The following is a 14237-nucleotide window of genomic DNA, read 5'->3' as shown; positions in this document are numbered from 1 at the left end:
ACCCAAAAAACAAAGCAGCCAGCCACTGGCTCTTACCTTGCCCTCAGTCCAAAATTGACGATCCTGCCTCCAGGAATCTCGGAATGAGACTATGTTTGAGAGATGTCTTCTCCCATTTTTTAATCCTCTCTAACTCTGAGATTAAAGGTGTGCACCACTGGGATTAAAGGCGTGCACTGCCCGGTGTCTATGTCAGCTAGTGTGACTACTGGGATTAAAGGTGTGTGTCACCACTACCTGGTCTGTAAGGCTGACCAGTGGGGCTGTTTTACTCTCAGATCTTCAGGCAAGCTTTATTTGTTAAAATGTAATTGAAATGCCACTACAGCATAGTAAGACCTTGCCTCAACAACAACAAAACAATAAAATCAAAACGGAGAATGCAGTAATAATTTTTACTTATCATAAATAGGTTGTAAATTGTGGGGTAATTGTGAGTGGTATTTATTTTGTATCACCTTTATATGTGGAGGAGGATACATGTGTATGCTGGCTTGTGCTCATGTATGTGCATGTGCACATGGGGCCTGAGGACTGCCTCCAGTGGTGTTTCTCGGGCATTGTAAACATGATAGGGCCTCATTGACGTGCAGTTCTCTGATTAGACAAGCCTCAATGATCTGCGTGTCTCTGTCTCCCCAACACTAGAGCTTAAAAAAAAGAAAATGCCACCATGCATGGCTTTAAGCATGGGTTCTGGGGATTTCACTCAGTCCCTGTGCCTATGTGGCATGTACTTTACGAATAGCCTTCGCCCCCTCCTTGGTGCTTATTTTGAATATATAAGAGTATTCAGAATTCTGCTCATTTTTCCTTATTGCTCTAATGCATGCAAACCTGTCTCATGTCTGTTCACTGCCCAGTCATATATCTATACACACATATACACACATGTACACATAAATACTGCTCAGTCATATGCACACACTCCCATACCTCTGTACATGTGCTCCCAGGTGTTCACTTGTGCATGTAATTGTCAGATGTGTCTCTGCAATACTGTTCCTGGGGAAATATGAACCAATGCCTACTCACCTCAGATAGGGAACCATAATAGACCAAGGGAAGAACACCACCAAAGTCCAGCTTGGTGGACCAGTGAGATTTTTGGGGGTTAGTTATAGGAGCAGAAAGAACTCAGAGACAGGTTTACCACCAAAAGCAAACAACCCCAGTGTAGATGACTGCTCACAGTGGCTGGGAACCTGAAATGCTGTACAACCTGCCGGCATCTTAGCAGGTTGGCTAGCAACTTGTTGAGGCAGCTCGTCTTGTCTGAGAGTGTCTTTCTGAGTCCCTGCGGGTTACATATATGTAATCTGGGAGGAGAGGGCCTGGTGAATCTGGTGAGTTTCAGGGATTTTCTGAAGCTTTTGAGTTGTTGACTTCCTGGATTTCATAGCATTTCCTTGCAGGATGGAATGCTTCACTTCCTCTTAAAGCATCTTGTGTCTTAACAAGCTTCAGTCCAAGGCAGACATTTTACCTCTGACAAAATCACCACACAGTGAATGTTTGTACATGCTCTCCCTAGACTCTTCCTGGGATTTGGGCCCTTGTGCTGCATTTGGCTGCTGCTTAGTTGAACGGGATTATGGGCACAGTCAAACCCAGCGTGTCTTACACACTGATGCTGCCCTGTGCTGGCCTCCTGGCATTCATTCTTTCCACAGTATCAAGTGGATGTGTGGTAATTTGCTTTATTTTGTGACTTTTAAACACTCTTTGTGCACTGAGAGTGTTACTGTGGGGCTGAAAAACAAATACTCGTCTCTCTGTACTTGGAAAAATGAGATTCTTTTGGTCAAGAGTGTATTGCATAGATGTAGCTTGCTTTTTAATCACCACTGGGCCTTCCTCCAGCCTGCATGCCTCTGTGTGTGTGTGTGTGTGTGTGTGTGTGTGTGTGTGTGTGTGTGTGTCTGTCTGTCTGTCTGTCTGTCTAATGCTGGCAATGGACCCAGGACATCTTACATTCTAGGCAAGCACGCTACCACTGATTTATAGCCACAAACCCTAACATTGCTTATAACGAGTACTTAATTAGTACTGTTCGTGCCATGATGCTTCTTATAAGGATTTGCCGTACATATAATGTCTTGTTTCTATAATGTTAAATATAATAGCAAGGCCAGGCATGGTGGTGAGCATCTTTTATCCCATTACTTGGGAGGCAGAAGCATGTGGGTCTCTGTGCGCTCCAGGTAAGCTTGGTCTACCTAGAGAATTCTGGGCCAGCTAGAGCCTCATAGTGAGACCCTGTGTCAAAAACTAAACAAACAAAAACACCCACAAATATATGACCAAGTAAACCGTTGTGAATGATCTATTTAAATATACCTTTATGGTTTTGAATTGTTTTCTCTGTTTAGCTAGTGCGTGTGTTGTGAAGGTAGATGGCGCCCCTTACCTTTGTAAAACTGATGAAATTGGAGAAATCTGTGTCAATTCTGTTGCAACTGGGACAGCATATTATGGATTGCTTGGAATCACAAAGAATGTCTTTGAGGTTTGTATCCGTTTCCTAATCTTTATCTTGAAATCAGATCCCATGAGTATCGATGGGCCCAAGGGTACGGGTGGAAAGCCTACAGGACGCTGCAGAGACCCAGAGCGATTCCTGTGCCCCGAAGGCCTAGATGGCTTTGGCCATCAAGAAGGTTTTATTAGGACCTTAATTGGGTTCACATTATGATCCCTGTTATTCATAATATGTCTTAGAAGGACAGGTCCTGCTTAGGTGATAAATATATTTAGTAGGGCAGTCAAGATGAGAAAATGTGCTGTGGAGACCAGGTACCCTGTGAGTCTTTTTTTCTATAGAACGTTAAACCCTGGGCCGCAAGCGCTTTGTGGTATTTGAAATGACTAATAAAATGACCAAGGTAGTGCTATCTGGTCCTATTTTTTTTCCAGACAGGGTTTCTCTGTAGCTTTTTGGAGTCTGTCTTGGAACTAGCTCTTGTAGACCATGCTGGCCTTGAACTCACAGATATCCACCTGCCTCTGCCTCCCGAGTGCTGGTTTTACAGGTGTGCGCCACCACTGCCCAGCTCTAATATTTTGTACCTGTTTGGGCAGTTTCCAGCCTTCCAACGACCAGTAGCCACATCTACCTTGGCAGTGCTTTTGGAACTGTCTGTGGCCCAGACTGTGGTCCAAATGTATTAGCCAAAACAATTAATGTTTGTGCAAGCTAACAAACTAAAATGACTAAGACACAGTGTAAATAAGAAATAGTTGCCCTGTAGTGTTTGGAAAATGCTGCTAAGCTCTGCAGACAGACACTGCCAGGCCACTCCAGCTCCCTCACTGATACCTTCCCCCCAGCACTGATGGAATTGAGGGTTTTGTCCTTAAACGCTGCACCCCCGGGCTTCATCACCTAGAGACATTTTGAAGGCACGCGCCTACTCTTGGTCTGACTGTTACTGAGTTCTACTGCTTGCCCCCTTACCTTTCTGGTAGTCACTGAGTTGTCTGCTGCCTGATGCCCTCTTTCCCCTTCTGGCAGACCGTCCCGGTCACTGCAGATGGAGTCCCCGTGTCTGACCGGCCTTTCACCAGGACGGGCCTTTTGGGATTCATTGGGCCTGTGAGTATGACCTGTACCTGTCCATCGCTGAGAGTGCTGGTGGAGAGCAGGAAGACTTCACTGCAAATGGGCTCTTGTCCCTGACGCCCTCGGTTCTCTGCGGCTACCGTTACCCATTCCTCACCTGCATGCAGTGCTTCTCCAGCCCGGGCATTTCCATTTTTATCATTTTCTTCTAGTTTTGATGTTTTAAATAAGTTAAAATGAATATATTCTGTGGCGTCATGGCCCACCTTTTCTCGGGTAGATGATTTTCTTTATCCTTCCCCAGAAACATTGGCTGTCACAGCTTAGGGAAGGGAGTGCTCCCTTGGTGGGTGTCTGTGGTCCAGGACTGCTTAGTATCAGTGGCATAATGTGATCCTGTCTGTAGCTGCAGCTAGCTCACAGGCCACTCAATACACCAGGATCCTTGCCTTGCTACAGTCTCGGGCCTTCACGTACTTGCCCACAACTCTCTCGCTCTCTTTCTTGACACCCTTTCCCATCCTTTAGTACCACTCCAACCCACATAATCTGTTCACCTGACCAAGTCATGAAGTCAATCACTTTTTTTCTAATCCCGTGTGAGGTGCTGGTTTCTTTGTCCTATCAGAAATTCTTCTCATGAGGCCTGACCACACCCTTTTTTCAGGATAACCTGGTCTTCGTCGTGGGCAAGCTGGACGGGCTGATGGTTGTAGGCGTACGCAGACATAATGCAGATGACATTGTAGCTACTGCCCTGGCCGTGGAGCCCATGAAGTTTGTCTACAGAGGCAGGTGATGCACTGTAGACCCTGCACCTGGGTCGCAGATTTCTTCTATACTTAAAATCTGGGAAGTCTCTGTGGGAGAGAAAAGCCAGTAAACCTGAATTTGCAAAATTAAAAAATATATGTTTATCAGAAAAGTCACCCAAAGAAAAAGAAAAATATTTGCATTAATGGTAGCGGAGTTAAATGTCTTTATTTTAAAGAGTTTCTTCAGTTCTTTAAGAGAGTAAAGGCTGGGGCTGGAGAGATGGCTCAGTGGTTAAGAGCACTGGCTGCTCTTCCAGAGGACCTGACTTCAATTCCCAGCACCCACTAGGAAGGTGTAACTCCAGTTCAAGGGTATCTAACACCCTGTTCTGGCCTCCTCTGGCACCAGGCACACACATGGTACATAGACATATATGTGGGCAAAACATCCATATAGAACAAATAAATTAATTAAAATTTCAAAAAGAGCCTGGGCACTGGTGGCACATGTCTTTAATCACAGTTTTCAGGAGGTAAAGGTAGGCAGATCTCTGAGTTAGAGGCCAGATTGGTCTACAGAATGACTTCCAGGACAGCCAGGACAGCAGAAAAACCCTCTCTCGAAAAACAAAACAAAAAAGTTAGTTTTCGGGGGCTGGAGAGATGGCTCAGAGGTTAAGAGCATTGCCTGCTCTTCCAAAGGTCCTGAGTTCAATTCCCAGCAACCACATGGTGGCTCGCAACCATCTGTATAATGAGGTCTGGTGCCCTCTTCTGCATTCAGCACACATGTGGACAGAATATTGTATACATAATAAATAAATAAATATTTTTCAAAAAAAATTAGTTTTCAAAAAGAGAGTAAGGTTCAAACACGTGATTGGGTAAAAGGACAAAGGGATCCAGCTGCTTGAAATGAGTAGATTCTGCTTCCTCATTGTCTCATAAATGCTGATTAAAGAACAGTGCCACATGTGAACCACTGAGGGCAAATTCTGTTTTCTAATAAGGTTTTGGGAGACACAACATATTCATTGCTTCTATAATAAAAATGTCCTCGGCTTTTCTGTATCGTTAAGCAAGGACTTTCGAGACTCTCGTGTCTGTTGAGCAGATGATCTGTACCCTGGGCCTGTGACTTCGTGGGGAAAGGGCTGAGACGGGATTTTTGTCTAACTCTTTCCACCCCCTGAGTTCTTTGTTCTAGAGGAAGCTCTTTCCTTTTGGTCTGTACAGCCAACTGCCTTTAAAGTTTTATTCTTCTCCAAAGGGTGTGTGTCTGTCCCCGCCCCCACCTCTTTTATAACCTCAGTTAGTGTACCTATAAGCCAGGCCAGGCCCTGCCTTTGAACACCCACTGAAGAAATAATCATGGAGTCATACCAAGCGGGCAAAAGGTGGTAGTAACCTAGGGCACACATGCCTTGCTAAGGGTTTGTCTCCTGAAGCAGAAGCTCAGGTGCTAGAGGTAGAGATGTCCCTGGGAATTCTCATCAGGGATATGTACTCCTTGGCTCTGAATGAACTGTGGAGACTGCTTCTTCACATCTTGCTGTGCCTGAGGAAGTGCCTTGATAAGGTCAGGCCAGCCCAAGTGACTTACTGATGCGGGTGATTTTGTTCTGCAGACAGGGTAGCCTGCTTGTCCCTTCCCGGGACCTGAGGAATACGGGCACCTCAATGAATGAACATTATGAATAATGTGGAAAAAAAATCAGGTTAAGAAACTGCTCCAGAATAAAGAAATAGAGAGTTGAGAGGAATAAGGAAAAGGGGTGGGAGAGAGGAAGGGAATCCAGTTGGCAGCTCAGGAGGAGGGTGCACATGGAGTTGGAGAACTGTCTGCAGGATTGGGAAGCTGGCACCCTGTAGATACCGGCCCAGCTGTTCTTACTTGGTAAGTTATGGGGATACTGAACAGAAGGTGACAGACTCCCAACCGTCCCGGAACTGATCTGCTAAGGTGGCAGAGCAATGTTTTCAAGTTCTAAACTAAATTGTATGCCTGTGATAAATGCCATAACCAAAGCAACCTGGGGAGCAAATGGTTTATCTCATCCTACACCTTACAGTTCATCACAGAGGAAAGTCAGGGCAAGAGCGCAAGGAAGAGACCTGGGGGCAGGAGCTGAAGCAGAGAGCACAGAGGAACACTGCCTACAGGCTTGCTGTGTATGTCTGGCTCAGCTTGCTTTTTAATATAGCCCAGGACCACATGCCTAGGGATGGTACCACCACAGTGGGCTGGACCTTCTCACATCAATCATTAATCAAGACTTGCCTTCAAGCCAATCTCATAGAGACATTTTTTCAGTCAAAGTTCCCTCTTCCCAGATAACCCTAGCCTGTAACAAGTTTACAAAAAGCCAAACAGCACCGTGCCTATCTATATTGTCCCTTAACTTGTAGAGTCCAAGGCAGATGGCTGTCAGAAGTTTTGTCACAATAAGTTCTGTACTGAAAAACTTAGACAGCACATTAGGGAAGTGAATTTAGGAATGCTGTAAGAATGGCAGAAAGACAACTTGAGAAAAGCTTCCTGGGTGATAGAATATGGTAGCGGGGTGTATATGTTATGTTACAGACTATGCGGGCATACTAGCTTTAGGAGAAGATAAGAAAACATATATGTTTAAAGAGTCCTGTAGTCATAAAAGGATCTTCTGAACACTAATTATCATAGCATTATAAAAACTAAAGCCTTTAAGTCATTGATATTCTAATAACCCTGTTATAATTAATTAAAGGAAATGATTAGAAGAAAAAAAGCATATATCTGTGATGATGCAGAATTAGAGCAGTAGACATTCTAGTATAAGGGCTTTGGTGGGGAAACCCAACTTCTTAGCTTTGATGGGGGAAAATAGAGATAGCCTTGCTAGTCCAAACATTAAGGAAGGTGCTGTGCACACATGGGCAAATACATACACAAACAAAAAAACAGCACATGTGCATGTGAACACATATGCACACAAACACAAGGAAGGAGGGAGGGAGGAGGAAGAGAGTTCAGTCCTGGTGCACAGTGAGAACTGACCCCTGAAAGTTTTCCTCTGACCGTATAAGTGCTGCCAGATGCACATGCTGTAGGGAAACAGACAAAGTGCAGGGTTTAGAACATATTTTTAAATTGATTTATTTGTATTTTATGTGCATGGGTATTTTACATGTGTGCCTGTGCACCACATGTGTGCCTGGTGCCCACAGAGTCCAGAAAAGGGCATCCAGTCCCCTGGGACTGGAGTTACAGATCACTGGTTGCCATATAGTTGCATGGCATCAAACCCAGGGCTTCTGGAAGAACTGCCAGGACTCAACCTCTGAGCCATCTCTTTGGTCCTTAGGGAAAAAAAAAGTAAATGGAAGAGGACTTGTTGAAATCTGTAAAGTTAGGTAGTAGGAACAAATCCAAATAGATCAGTCACAATTAATGTGAACTCATTATTGAAGGATTTGATCTTTTGTTTACAAAGGAAACCTTTTAAAGAGTTGTTCACAAGGAAATGGTATATTAACATTAGAATTAAGAAAATTTCCCCTTCACAGGAAGACTCATGTCTTGTCCTAGTCCAGCCTTGAGAGGAAGTGCCTAGCCTCACTGCAGCTTGGTAGGCCAAGGCAATTGTCTATCCAGGGCAGAAATGGAGGAGGAGTGGACTGGGGGAGGGGGAGGTGGTGGGAGCTGGAAGAAGAGGAAGGAGGGGAAACTGCAGTCAGGATGTAAAACAAAAAATAAATACAAAGAAGAGAAATTTTTAAGAATTTGTGCTTAGTACTGCAGTCTTTGCTTTATGAGCTGAAACTGTTTCGGCTATGGTCCTGGGACTCAGGGTGGCAGGCCCCGCTGTGCATTTGCAGTGAGTCACGTGTTGACTGCACAGGGCTTGGCATCTTCGGTGCAGCTCTGACTGAGAGGTGGGCACTGCATTTTGGTGTAGCCACCTTACCTTTGTCTTCTCTCAGGATTGCCGTGTTCTCCGTGACTGTGCTGCATGATGACCGGATTGTCTTGGTGGCTGAACAGCGGCCTGACGCTTCGGAGGAAGACAGCTTCCAGTGGATGAGCCGTGTGCTACAGGTGGGCTTGCCGGGATGCTCGCTATTCTCAGCATGTGGAGTGACAGACAGTTAAAAGGGAACCAGATATATATGCCATGAAAGTCAAAGAGGCCAGGCTTTGTTATGTTCTAGAGCATTTCAGATTCATCAAGTATAAACAAAATATAGTGGCCCCACACTCCCATCACTCAGCTTCCTGTGTTAACAGAAATACCGCTAACACATCTTAAAACTAACGGTTCAGATTTCCCCAACTATCTGATGGTTACTAGGTTTGACACAGTCACAACTGGTAGGGGCAAGGTCTTTTTAGTCTGTAGATGCCCCTGTCATTTTTGTGGCGATTTTGAGGAAAATAGGTTATGGGGTGGTTTTTCCTCAATCTGGCTTGACCATGCATTTTTAGTCATGTCTTGTGTTTCGGTTCAGTGGATCCAAAGGCTTGATTGGAATAGGCTTATTTTCTGGCCAGACTCCTGTTGAAGGTGGTTCAGGGAGCCTGGGGCTCCTCTTTGTTGGCACTCTTACGTCCTACACTTGTGATCTGTTGATCTCGTGGTAGTCATACCGTGACTTTTCCATCCATCCTTCTTCATCATTAACCAGAACATGCAGGAAGGAAAGATGGTGAATGGATTTCAGACGAGTGAATCCTTTGGGGGCGATCCCCGAGCTGACTTGTTTGTTTCATCATGAACGAATGGGTTTCAATGTGTTGTAGCTGTGATTGTTATCAATCAGTCAGAGGTCAAGGGGAGCCTCTTGACACAGCCTGAGATCTCTGAGGCCATAGCAGGATTAGTTAGGCCAGGCACAGGGGTACCTGTCCTGTGCAGTCTTGAGTGGGATGTTGGAGGCCACTGTCTGTGAACTTGACCTGACTATCACTTAGACATCATCCTGGGCCTTTTTCAGAAGACAGAGTAGAAAGTAGTATCTGTCAGCTTGTTTGTAAGATTCTCTATTTTCTGAGCTTATGCTGAGAGGTCTTATTCAAACTCAAGACCATATGGTTTTCTCTTAAGCCGCTGTTCTGTCAGTGTGGTGGCTAACAGCCAGGCGGTGTCACTCAGTGACTTCTGGACCCTGGCCCCAGAGTCTCACAAGTTTTGTGTCCATACTGCCCTGGACGGGAGAGCCGGGAGCAGCTCACATGGTTCTTCTCTCTGGGGATCAACTATGGAGACTGTTTAAAGCCATATTAAACTGAGTCTCTGAACTATGCTGCTAGCTAAATTCTGATTGAGTACATCCTCTTCACTTTCAGTTACAGGATTCCTGTTTATATACAAGTTGGTTGTAATTGAAATATAAACATAATTCCAAGTTCAGGATGTCTAGCTTCTGTTATCTTTGGTTCACCTCTTCCCAACGAGAGGCCTCACTATGCTTTTGTAGCAACTGAGCTTTGTATTTTTAGTAAAAGCAGTTACATAGGCTTATGTGTTTCTGTGAAAACTCTGTGTGTGATATGGTAGAAATAGGCACACGCTCCATCTTCTTTGCTTCATGAAATGTTTCAGGGGTTACTCCGCCCCCTGGACCGCTGCACTTCAGTGTTCTGTAGTGTGGTGTCCCCTTCCAGCTCTCCCCACCCTGGTCTGGTAGCATGTGCTCAGTGGAGTTCTTGCCTTCCAGGCCATTGACAGCATCCACCAGGTGGGTGTGTACTGTTTGGCCCTGGTTCCTGCCAACACCTTGCCCAAGGCTCCTCTCGGAGGAATTCACATTTCTGAAACCAAGCAGCGTTTTCTGGAAGGGATGCTACACCCGTGTAATGTGTTGATGTGCCCTCATACCTGTGTGACCAACCTTCCCAAGCCGCGCCAGAAGCAGCCAGGTTAGTTATATATAATAATAAGATTGTCTGGCCTTAGAATTGATGTTGACTGCAGTCCTGGCTAGGGATACAGCTGCCCTGAATCTTGCAATAGTAAGTACCCACCTCTCTGGGCCTGGGTTAAGGATGGGATAGGTATGCACCAGCTCTTAGCTCACAGAAGGGGATGTTACCTCATGGTTCTATCTGCCTGTTAGGAACCAGTTTTAATGGTAAACTCAAGGGTGGCTTCTCGGTGGTAGAAACGATGTCTGTAAGCAGACATGGGCTCTGGAATCCAAGGAGCCTCTGGTCATCATGAGGTTGCTAGAATGGAAGTTTCTCAAAGATCAGTTTTCTGTGTCTTATTTAATACAAAACTAAGTGTAAAGGCCAGTTTAACTATCATACTCAGTTTGTCATTGCTTTGGTAATATAAAATAAATAGGAGAAGCTAATTTTTACTGAGTATCGACCATATGAAATATCAGTAAGTATAACACACTTCAAGAATTCTAATTTATACGTAAAATATAGTAAAGCAATAAAAAGCTAATAATTTGGTTAACATTTCAAGAAATGTTATATAATATAGTTTGTATTTAAGAGTGATCTTTTCTTACATTTTAAGAAAAGAGTTATATACCCAATTCAGGTATGTATCAAAATAACAGGTGTTTTTTTTAAAATATTTATTTATTATGTATACAATATTCTGTTTGCGTGTATGCCTGCAGGCCAGAAGAGGGCACCAACCCTCATTACAGATGGTTGTGAGTCACCATGTAGTTGCTGGGGATTGAACTCAGGACCTTTGGAAGAGCAGGCAATGCTCTTAACCACTGAGCCATCTCTCTAGCCCTTTTTTTTTTTTGATTATTGATAAGCGATCAATAGAGATTTAGTATTGATCTATTGATGTATAGATTGCTGAGAGCCAGGCGGGACTCGAACCCAGGTCCTCTGGCACAAGAGCGTTAGGCGCTCTTAGTCACTGAGCCACCGCTCAAGCTGCTAACAAGTGTTATATATAAGTAATGTCATGTGACAGTTCCCACCTTGTCTTTTGGAATTTGTTTGTAGAAGTTGGACCAGCTTCAATGATTGTTGGGAACCTGGTTGCTGGAAAAAGGATTGCACAGGCCTCTGGGAGAGAGCTGGCCCACCTGGAGGATAGTGACCAAGCTCGGAAGGTACTGGGCAGCTTCCAGGGAGAGGGTGGGTGGTATCCAGGATACTGTGGAGGTGCTGAACCATCTTCTCTGTGTGCAGTTCCTCTTCCTGGCGGATGTGCTGCAGTGGCGAGCTCATACCACACCTGACCACCCACTGTTCTTGTTGCTGAATGCCAAGGTCAGTGCAGGACTTTGGGGGACTTTCCAGTTTGTCATTTCCAAGTCCCCCTAATGGTTGTTGGGACAACAGAGCGCTATTAGATTTTGGGCCCTTCTGTGGCATTGCTCTCCTGCCTGTTACTTTTCTTGTAGAGACCTATGCTTTGTGTGATTGACACAAAATCCTTCTGTTGATTTTGTTATTTACCTGGAAAGTTCTTGTCGGCTCTGTTTTTTTTTTTTTAAATTAGGAACTGTATCTGTGTAAATTTTCGGGTTTATGAACTAAAAGGAAATGTTTATGTGGTAAAACTTATGCATTCTGGCTTCCTACGTTTGCTTAGATCTTTGAAATGGCAAGCACTGTTTGCTACTCCAAACTGTTTCCATTTTGTGGCTGAGAAATCACTGTCATGTAGCCTGCAAGCCTGTTAATGCTCTCCACCACACTCAGAATGCCTAGAGTCCAGGGGGGATTCTGTAAGACTCCCATGGCACTCCTACAGAAACAACCATTGGGAAGACACTGTGTGACTCCCTGCCAGCTTCATCAAACATCCTCTAAGACACCTCGATTTTTGTCACAAAGGGCAGGTCTCACAATCTCAGAAAATGCAAGCTAGACCTGGGTACTCTTTGCACATGCAAAGATTCACTTTTTCATTTAATTTTATCTGATAGGATCTTGGTATAGATGCCAGGTTGGCCTTCAACTCTTTGCCTTCCTTTCTCAGCTTCAAGTGCAGGCCCAGTCATTCAGAGCATTTACTGACACCCACTGTGTTTAAACAATAGACAATCTTCCTGCTAAAAACTCAGACTTATTATGTGTGAGAGGCTGTCCTGCTTCCTGGTGTCTCAATAAACTTCCATCTGATAGTTGAATTCTAAGTCATGCTGGCAGGATCGTGACCATCAACAAAGATGTGGTCAGCTTATGGGGAGAGCCTCTGGGTCAGTGGGGAGAGCGAAAGTGCTGAGCGCTGGCTCTAGACAGGCAAGGGTGGGGGGGACAACGTCCTTCAGGCTCCAAGTGGGGAAGCCGGTGAGACAGATCTCAGGGAAAGGATTCAGGATTCAGATGGGTTCCAGGACGGGTATTTTGGCTTTATACAGTCTTTGGCTCTGACAGGTACCAGTGAAATGTTTACCCTTCTAGGCTCAAGTTGGGCCACTCAGAGATGCCCAACCCTCAGCTACAAGCATCTGTAATACAGACCCCAGCATTGCCTAACATTAACATAATTTGATTGCCGAGCACAGGAACCCAGTGTGCAGAAGAATGCACACAGGTTCCAGAGCAGACACTCTCCTGCCTGAAGACATCAGCACACCAGTGTACTTGATTCTTCTCCAGGGCACAGTCACCAGCACTGCAACCTGTATCCAGCTGCACAAAAGGGCCGAGAGAGTGGCTGCTGCTCTCATGGAGAAGGGGCGACTGGATGCTGGGGACCACGTGGCTTTGGTCTATCCCCCAGGTAAATGCATGCCCACGACCCTCTCCTGGCCTTTGGAAGTGGAGCTCAGCCGCTCCCTACTCTTGTGATGCCAGTACCACTGTGAGCCCTTTGGGTGGGACCTCTGTTCCCAGTGGTCGTGGTAGCGTTTTTGCTGCCAGAGTGGCAGGTGCTCAGGCTCATCCTGTCTGTCTTCCTCTAGAGCTGGATTCTCACCCGTCCAGGCATAATGTCTTAGAACAAGGGGTGGGGTGAGGGGCAGCCATTGCTGCTGGCTGCCCTGAGCAGAGGTAGAATTTGAAGTGTAGTTGTGTTTCTTGGAGAGCTACTGGTTCATATTGTCCCTTCCAACTCGAGTTCAAACTGGAGAGTTTCACTCCCTGACCTCTTCTCTAAGGTCGTTTTCCCACTGATTCTTTAGGACAGTGGTTCTCAACCTTCCTGATGCTGTGACCCCTTAATACAGTCCTTCATGTTGTGCTGGCCCCAGCCACAAAATTACTTTCATTGTTATTGCATAGCTGTAATTTTCCTACTGGTATGAATCGTGATGTAAATATGATTCTGATCTGCAGTAGATCTGATACGTGACCCCTGTGAAAAGGTCATTCGACCCCCAGAAGGGCTGAGACGCACAGGTTGAGAGCCGTAGCTTTAGGACATAGCAAGCTTGGAACTCCTGTTACTACACATTTTTTATCCCTCATTAGTAGCATTCTCAAAATAATTATGACAGTACCTCATAATGGTGAGTTTTTTAAAGAACAAGTTGAACTTTTAGGCATGTGTTCACTCACCCCCCACCAACTTTTTTCATGGTGCTAAGGAGTGAAGCCAGGACCTTGTACACACTGGGCAAGTGTTCTGTCTCACCTTTTTATTAGGGCTGTGGCAGATGGCAGCCACCATTCTCAGATGGTGGCTCTCAACTTCATTCTCCCTTCACATTGTCCCATGCTTATGGTCCCCCATGTTATGCTGGGGAACTCCCTCCCCGGAGGATCCCCAGGGAGCTGTGTGGGATTAGTACTCACTTTATGCTACATGGAAAACCCCTGTGATCATTATTGTCTTCATTCCTGTTCCGTTGTTCCCAGCATAACAAATGCAATGCCGTCTCCACCTCGACCAGATCCATTCCTCTAGTGGGTGAAAACCTCTTGCTGCGTTTGCCTTTGTGACAAATGAATGTTTTTTCCCTGTCTTCAAAGTCTAGCGTGTCTGTAGTGAACGCTAGTTCTTCCTGCT

At 45.2% G+C, this 14237-nt stretch overlaps 1 protein-coding gene across 3 annotated transcripts in view; it reads left to right on the top strand.

Annotated features, from left to right (window-relative positions):
• The window catches only part of Dip2a (DIP2 acetate--CoA ligase A), a 79055-nt gene that overhangs the window by 51015 nt on the left and 13803 nt on the right, over window positions 1-14237 (top strand). For all 3 annotated transcript variants that reach the window (XM_087898262.1, XM_087898260.1, XM_087898261.1), the window contains 8 exons: window positions 2373-2509; window positions 3515-3595; window positions 4230-4357; window positions 8281-8395; window positions 10015-10216; window positions 11279-11388; window positions 11468-11548; window positions 12887-13010. In XM_087898262.1, coding sequence (XP_087754388.1) covers window positions 2373-2509; window positions 3515-3595; window positions 4230-4357; window positions 8281-8395; window positions 10015-10216; window positions 11279-11388; window positions 11468-11548; window positions 12887-13010 — 978 coding nt within the window. The remainder of the gene's footprint in view (window positions 1-2372; window positions 2510-3514; window positions 3596-4229; window positions 4358-8280; window positions 8396-10014; window positions 10217-11278; window positions 11389-11467; window positions 11549-12886; window positions 13011-14237) is intronic.

The sequence above is a fragment of the Myodes glareolus genome, chromosome 18 (assembly GCF_982192425.1).
Source record: "Myodes glareolus chromosome 18, mMyoGla1.1, whole genome shotgun sequence".
Classification (NCBI taxonomy): Eukaryota; Metazoa; Chordata; class Mammalia; order Rodentia; family Cricetidae; genus Myodes; species Myodes glareolus.
The sequence above is the reverse complement of the archived record's forward strand: the minus strand, read 5'-3'. Positions and strand labels throughout refer to the sequence as shown.